Source organism: Lonchura striata, chromosome 4 (assembly GCF_050655825.1).
Source record: "Lonchura striata isolate lonStrDom1 chromosome 4, ASM5065582v1, whole genome shotgun sequence".
Classification (NCBI taxonomy): domain Eukaryota; kingdom Metazoa; phylum Chordata; class Aves; order Passeriformes; family Estrildidae; genus Lonchura; species Lonchura striata.
The window spans coordinates 59,028,707-59,036,794 of NC_140706.1; the positions used below are offsets into that span (position 1 = coordinate 59,028,707).

The 8,088-nt window shown below is 39.2% G+C and overlaps 1 protein-coding gene across 3 annotated transcripts in view; it reads left to right on the forward strand.

Moving 5' to 3' along the window:
• Positions 1–6,968, forward strand: part of RASGEF1B (RasGEF domain family member 1B) — a 31,220-nt gene extending 24,252 nt beyond the window's left edge. For all 3 annotated transcript variants that reach the window (XM_085578151.1, XM_085578152.1, XM_021549352.3), the window contains one exon: positions 189–6,968. In XM_085578151.1, the coding sequence (XP_085434277.1) occupies positions 189–213 (25 nt within the window). In that variant the 3' untranslated portion in view covers positions 214–6,968. The remainder of the gene's footprint in view (positions 1–188) is intronic.
• The last annotated feature ends 1,120 nt before the right edge of the window (positions 6,969–8,088 follow it).

Here is an 8,088-nt window from a genome sequence, read left to right on the forward strand (position 1 = left end):
CTCATTTTGAGAAGACAGGAAGAGAGTTACATCAGGGCACAGACATTCCACATTACACAGGGTGACAAGATGAAAACCTGTAGTAACTGGAATCTCAGTTTCACAGCTTCCTTCTCGTAGTCACTGTGAGAAGATTTACATCATTCTAGTGATTGTCTTTACCCATTTGCATTCCCTCTGCCTTTCAGATCAGCGCTTCTGGGCAGAGTCTAGAGCACGCCATGTCTGCTGTTGCTGTGTTACGTGGATTGCCAAAGGCCATGGCTTGGTTTATTTTTCTGTGCACTGAGTGGCACTCAGAGTGATGAAAGATGTGCAGTCAGTCGCAATATTGTGGCAGCAAAGATGAAAGGAGTTAATTCAAGAACAAACAGGCAGCTTCTCTCATCTGACAGATGAGATAAAATCACAGCCCACTCATCTGGGATTCAGGCTGAAGTATTGATTGAGAATCCTTTGAAGATCTCAGATACTGCCTATGAATCATTTCACACCTGGATGGAATATTCTTTCCTTTCCTTTTGCTGCAGCTTGCTGCTACAAGGACTCACAGGAGGCTACAGAGGGGAAATGTTCACCATTCCTTTCAGTGAAACCCAAGTCTGCATTGGAGGGCTCTCATTCCTGATAAGCTGAATATATCCCAGAACTTTGGGATTGCTAAGAAGGGAAAGGACTGGACACAAAAATTGGCTGCTGAGGAGAATTTCTCCCTACCACTGTAATGGTGGCTGGGATTTTTCTCTTTTTCCAATGTGTTTTTGAGTTGGCTGCTGGCAGGCAAACTCATTATTATTTTAAGTTATTTAAAAAATATAAAGTAATAAAAATCAAGGCTCTGGTAGTAAACACACCTGCTATATAAAGATATTAGCTATGTAGCTCTACAACTTCTAGGGAAGCCTTTTCATTTCTTCATTTCTTTACAACTAACCACTACATGCTACAGACACACTTAATTCTACTGTGAGGTTTTCTTACTCTTGATTTTCCATACTTGACCTTCTTCTTATATTTAGGTTGAACAAACTGACTTTTCTAGAATAGTCATTGAGAAACTGGCATAAAAACTGTTGAAATATGAGAGTATGTTTTTATTAAGTAATTTTTATAAATGCTTTTTTTGAAAGGGTAACAGTGGAAAACACAGTCCACTTTGAAACAGCAAAGATGCCGAAAAGAAAAATAGAGGCTTCTTCTCTACTGCAGCTATGAACAAAACAGTCTTTCTGTGTGTTTGCTTTAGGGATTATGTTTATGACTGTGAAGTAGTTTGCTGTGTTACACACCTAATAAGTCTTTAATAGCTCTGAATACTTAGTCACTATCCTAGGAGGAACCAGATTGAAAAAGAAATACAAAACTAGGCTGTAGCTGTAGATCACCCTGGATGCAAAAATCAATAAGCAAAGTACATACTTGGCAAAAAAAAAACCTATTTGCAATTATTCTGCTGCTGTTGTTAAAAAAAAAAAAAAGTAAGAATAAATATATTTATTTGTTGCACTGAATCTCTTGAGTTTTCAGGTAAGGTGGTTTTTATGTTCTGTCTGTATCTTTTCAGGCATATGTTTTTATTTTTAATTCCATAGTAGCATAATGAGGTAGCCTTTGTTAATGGGGATACTGTCCTTAACTACAGCCTGTTTGCTGAAACAAGGTACTGGAAGTCTCTGAGTTATATATTCCACAAGGAATTCCCTTCTCACCGGGGCCTCAAGCCCTGACTGAGGAGGTTTCCTCTCCTCCTTTCCCATTCCCTGTGTCGGGGTAAAGAAGGAAGAAGAGGCCAGCTCTTGGAAAGGAGAAAAGTGCTTCTGCTGTGCACAGACTTGCCTCCCAGTTTTCATCAGGTGAGGCCTTTCCCATTCTGCCCTCTACATCCCTCTCCATTGTTGAGGCTTATGTCTGGTGCTTGAAAGGGGAATGCAAATCCCAAACCTCTGGCAAGCCATAACTGCACCAAATGATGGAGCAGAGTGCACAGAGCATGGCAAGGCTCTGACATCAAACACTCGGTTAAATAAAGGCTGAAGGAGGTCAGACCATGCTGGGCATTAATTCTGAGCATCCCAAGCTACGTCAGGCTGTGGAACCACTGAAGCGCCGTTCACACCTGTCCACAGCAAATGGGAGAGAAAAGGACTGATTCTTCCATGGCCCACAGCTCCCAAAGCAAATATCACAGACTCAGAAATGAGGAGTTACAAGAACTCATTAACTCTGCAAGCTGAGTGTTCAGGCAGGACTGAAAATCCCAGCTCAGTGCTGAGAGATGCTCAGTGCTTAATGGGGACTGAGGGAACAGTGATGTCTCCTCTACAAATGGCTCAAACATTACTTATTTCTTTGTGGTGCACTTTCTCCTTGTGGTGCAGAGACAAAAACTCTGCCTCTTATAGACCCATGTGAACCAACTTGTTTAAAAGAGTCTATAGATGTCTGGCTAGGCCCACAAGAGCAATACCACTCCTTGCCATCCAGCTGTTTCCCTGCTTTCCCATTTGGAAAAATCTTCATGGCGTCATCATGAAAAGAGCAGTCAGATGAATGCAAAAATGGGCAAGAGCCTATTTACAGCTGTCATGTCTAAAAGAACAAGTAGGAACCTTTACATCCACGTGGCTATTTTGCATTTATGGGTTTCTTTGTCAGCTTTCCCAGACAGATGTTCTTGACAGAGCTGAAACTGTTACTTGATCTATAGGCAAATAGGCCAGAAGGCAAAACATCATTCATTTTCCAAAACGTCCATTGCTTAGGGAATATTCCCTGTCATTGTAGGAGACTTTCCTTATTACGTAAGTAAGGAGAAAAAAAAAAAACACATAGAAAACACAAAACCACCAAAGTCATTAAAAAAAAGTCAAAATCCCGATAAGAAGATAACAGAAAGATGCCTTAGTCTTAAGCTAAAATTCTCTTATAAAACTGTAGTAAAAACATAATAGATATATCAAACTCTTTTTCTTGTAACTCATAAAATGCATTAGAGAAATGTAACATTCTAACTACAGCTGTAAAAAAGCACTAGTGCTGAAGAAAACATGTTAAAGTAATTATGATCTAATAAGCTAAAACAAAAACAAAAAAAAAAAAAAAAAAACCTGCCCCAAAAATGAAGACAGCCTCTGTTTTTCTGAGATAGATGAAAAGGACTTTTATGCTAAAACAGCTCATCCTTAAAATAGTACCCCATAAGTTAACATAAGCCATATAAACAACTATAAGAAAACTATAAAGCATTAAATAAACATTCACACTGCAAGCAAATTTTCCTTTCCCAAGCAGCTAATTTGTTATGACATTAAAACCACAAGAAAACTAATTATTGTAGAAAAGTCTCCATAGCATAACACCCCTTTCCCTAAAAAACCTTAAAAAAATTCTTCTAAAAATAGTAAACTAACTAAAAGCCCCAAATTTTGTCTCTTTACATTATCAATTTAAAAAAGTATAGGAGGGAAAAAGTGTTCTAAACGTTTAATTCTTATTACTCTGTCTTTTAATTCTATTTTAAAAGTTTTCTTTATACCCTTTTAAGTTTTAAGCCTGCTTTGCTCTCCTCCTAATTCTTACTCACAGCAAAAAAAAAAATAAATAATTCTATTAAATGCACTGACATTTAGCCAGCATTAAACCCTCTACGTTAATTAGTGTGTTAGCCAAAAAATTCAAATTAGCAAACCAAAACCACTACATTTACACTTAACATGTGTGTTGTATGCTCATTTGTGGGCTTCCTGCAGTATTTTTGCTGGAAAAGAATAATCCTTTTGTAGTGCACCAATGTATGCTTTTTCTCTCAGCTCCTCTGTCTAATCTTGGTAGCAGATTTTTCCTGCTTAAAGGGAAGGCATGTGCTAAGCTGACACTAAATACTGCAAGAACTGATAAAGTTCAGTGAGGGTTTGGTGCCAGCAAGGGCATGATTTGATACCCACTGACACTTCATCACCATTACACTGTGCTGCATAAAGTTCTTGTGGAATATGATTTTTTTCTTTCACCTTCATTAAAAAGTTTTAGCTACAGTGTGACCCAAAATAACATCTCACTGTAAGCCAAGTAAACACAGTGTCCTCCTTTCATGGAGATTACTTTTCAGGAAGAAAAATGTAGAAGATAATGTGAATAAAGCAGCTATTTTTCATCAGCTATTTATGTAGCCAAAGAAGTCTGAGTGACAGTGATTCTGTGGGGCCAGATTACCTGCTTTCTTGTGCTTTTCTCCCCTGTCTTGTGAAGTCCAGAGGCTGGAAGGGGAAATGGTTCTTAGGTGGACTTCCAGCTGCAGGGGAAAGCAGCATCTGGACCCAGTGTATTCCAGGAAACAATAAACCAAGCACAGTATCTGTTGGTATTAGCCCAGGATCTTCTGCAGGCCCCCAGGTCTGGCCTAGTGGTCAAAAGGTTAAATAACTTTCCTTGTGTTAACAAGTCCTTATTGTCTGACAACTCACTAGCAATTTACATATGAAATGCCTCACTGCTTTTTAAATGAGGGGTTTTTTTGGAAGAAAGGTATATATAGGAAGTCAGAAATTATTAGAGCTGGGAGAAAATTATTTCAGAAGGAGTTAGACTTTCCTTTGGCCTTTCTCCTCCAGACGCTTTAGAGGAGTTGAATTCTGTTTTTCCATTTAGAAAGTTAGAAAAGGATCTATGGAGTAATAGGAAAAAGAGAATCTAGTAATTGGCACCCCTTTCCTGAGGCATATCACAAAATTGTAGCCAGCAGTATTGGATAGAATGAAGTGCAAGCAATAAAAGTTTAAGTTACAGTAGTTTGTTTGACTTCTATATGTTGAATTTCAGGTTTGCTGCCTAAGAAGCTCCACTCAGAAATACCATAGTGATTATCTTGTAAAGGGAGTCAGAGGTGTGCTGTATCTGCTACCAGGCTTTCGAGAACATAGCCTCCAGTGCCAGCAAGAGTAACCTTGTAGGATGACAGCAGAAGTTTACCAAAAAATCAAGCAATTAGTAAGAAAAATTTAGAAAAATAGCACGTGAAACATGAGGTAAAACAAGTATTGGCTACATACAATTTGTTTCTTCCCACTGCTGTTGCTACGATAACAATCTATTCTGATGCTAACAATGAAGAACATTACTGTTTCTCCTTAATTTCTGTTTCAGCAAACATACAACCCCTTTGGTACTTCTTTCTGTTTGGCAATTCAGGATCAGGCCTAGAGGAAGCAGCAGAGGATGCTCCTTGATCCCTGCATGAATCAATTTGATAACCAGAAGAATTGGTATTCAGAGGGTGTTTGCCCCCCATGAAAAAGTGCTTACAGCATTACATACTCTCAAGCAACCTCACAGAGAACTGGTCTCATGTGAAGATCCAAGCTGAATTTGGAGGGTTGAGCATTAAGGAGACCTGATCTGTGAATTTCTGTTTCAACAGGCTTAGTGGCAACTTAAAATTGCAATACATGTTGAGCTGTTTTTCACAAAAGATTAATGAAAATATATTCTGGAGCAATATTCACAGAGTATGTCATTAGTAGATTAAGTTTCAAGAAAAAGGTAAGTGTATGAGAACTGTACATCACATTGTTAGCTTTTTAACAGATAGAATTTTTCTTTCCTCTTACAAAATCAAATTCATCTCAGGTGGTTGCTTTCATAATACAGATTTTCAGGACACAGTACAAGTATTTTTGATGTGCTATCAGGTGCTTGTTATACTTAAGAAACAGTCATTCACCACCTTTAGAATTGAAGTGGGAATTTATTTAAGTCAATATATTTGTCTATACAAATTTCATTTCATATAGTAGCATACTTGATTGGATTATTTAAATGCTGCTTTTCTTCTCAAAGAAGATGATTCCTTCCTTTTTGTTAGCTGCCATGGGAAGCCATACTTACACAATATCCTGTGAAGAGTGCCAGTTGGTGTATCAGTAGTCAGGTATATCAGCTGGTTTTCAGTAAAAAGAAGTGAAGGAGGCACTTCCTTTATCCAGCATGACTGAGAGAGCCTTTACAATTAAGTGTTAAATGATTGTCCTGTTTAAATCCCTTATCTGTAGTCTGCTACTTTTGAATTGAGTTTTAAAACTTGCAGAGGTCCTCTTCCTAGTGGGAGGAGAGGAGGGTGTGTGTTTGTCCCCCCATGCAAGGAGAGGACGCTGACATTCCAGGTGCAGCCAGCTGTTCCCTGTGGCTGTTCCTACAGTGCCCCTCTCTCCACAAGCCCAATTCAGGCCGTGAAGTTTCCTGGTTTCAGTTTCTGCCTTTCAAGATGTGGATGGGAATGTAGGCTGATGCAGGGTGCCCTCTTGTGATACAAATGAAACAAATCCAGAGAGCCAGGTAGGATGGGATGGGGAAAAATGAATGAAGGCTCCCAAGAAAAAATGTGTTTCGATTGTGACCATTCCCAGAAAGCAGCAACTGCTTTATCTCCCTACTCTTCAACTTCTGCCAACATTTGGTGTGAAGCCAATGAGAATTAAGCATCACAATGAATTTTACTGGGGCATATTTCCTGCACAACCTCACTTCTCAGCTTTTTCCCTGGAATAGCTACCTTGTAATTGAAATAAAGCTAAAAACAAGCAGCAATTCAGGTAAGGCACTGTGTTCAGGTATTTTGAGATTGAGATGAAGTAAAATGTAGAATGAAAAAAGAAAAGCACTGAAAGCATGGTCAGTTTTCTCCCTGTAATTTTATGTCCTACTGAATCAAAAGTGCACTCACTGAATGTTTCTCTTGGGATTGACTATGTATGGTATATGATTCAGATTTTCTCTTGTCATTCCTTTTTTCCCTATTAACTGCAGGGACAGAGGTGCAAATCCCAAAAAGAACTCTAGTTTTTTGTAAAGGAAAAAGTAACAGGCCTGCCATCACTCACATATTTAATTTTTGGAGACAAATACTCAAATACTTGGGGAATGAACCCAATAAGCATATTTAAATGGTTTTGAATAAATTTATTTTCCCTCCCTCCCCTTTCTCCCAGCCTTGTCATTGGTCAAATGCAAAAACATTGGTTCTAAGTGCTGTCCCTTACATGTTGATTTCAATCACATTCTTGCTGCTTTTGTCAATCCATTCATTCATCATTTTGATATCACTGCTTCTGCAACATCCTCTAAGCAGACGAGTCATCGAGTTCACTATTTGGAATTTACTTGGTTACAGAACAAATTATAACAAATATATATCAAATATATCAAATTACATCATGTAGGTAACCTCATGGCAACAGGCTTACTTGGCAACAGGATGGCTCCTGCTTTTCCAGTGGCAAACATTTGAAGGCAAAATGGCCTTAAAAGAGCTGTCTGAAGTTGAGGAAGTTGCTTGTCTTGGAAACACATTAAGTTTTGAAGAAACACTGAACAGAGAGAGAGGCAGGCCAAAGCCAGAGGTAGGGAGTATCTACTCATTCTTGAGACCAGTCATTTGTGTCAAGTTACATTTGCCTTGGACTCTTTGGGCAAAAAAGCTGTGTATACTGATTCACCTGGTGTTTATACACCTACAAGCTAAGGTGTTGCACATGTAGTTTAAGACTGGAAAGAGCCAGGCACCTCCAGCACTTCATCTCCTCTCAGGTAAAGTGATCTAACTCTTTGCTGCTCTTCCTGAAAAAGGTAAAATTAGGGTCAATCCCACCTTTAGCAGATGAAGTATGGAGTAGTGCCTGACCCTACATATTTCTTTCAGTTTATAGAATCCTCTGCATACGTGCCCCAGTGCACAGAATCTCAGTAGGAGAGCTTGAATACCCTTCCAGATGTGTCATACACTGCAGGATCTCTGTCTTAAGTAAGCAGTTCTTCAGCATGTACTAAAACAAAGTGATGTGTAGCTCCTTCCCTTCTTGCACTACAGAGCCAAAGCACACACAAAATGTATCCCAGAAGAAGAGAGCCTGGAGACTGCAGGCAGATGGAGGTGGTCCAGAAAGGGCCACACACATTGTCTGGAAATATTCCTGCTTCCAAGTGCTCCTGGCTGTCTCAGGGAGGAGTGGGGTGCAGTTATCTGCAGCTGGCAGAAGGGACTGAAGCCATTCTTTGCACAGTGGAGCATCTGTGTAGCAGCTACCTGCCTGAGGA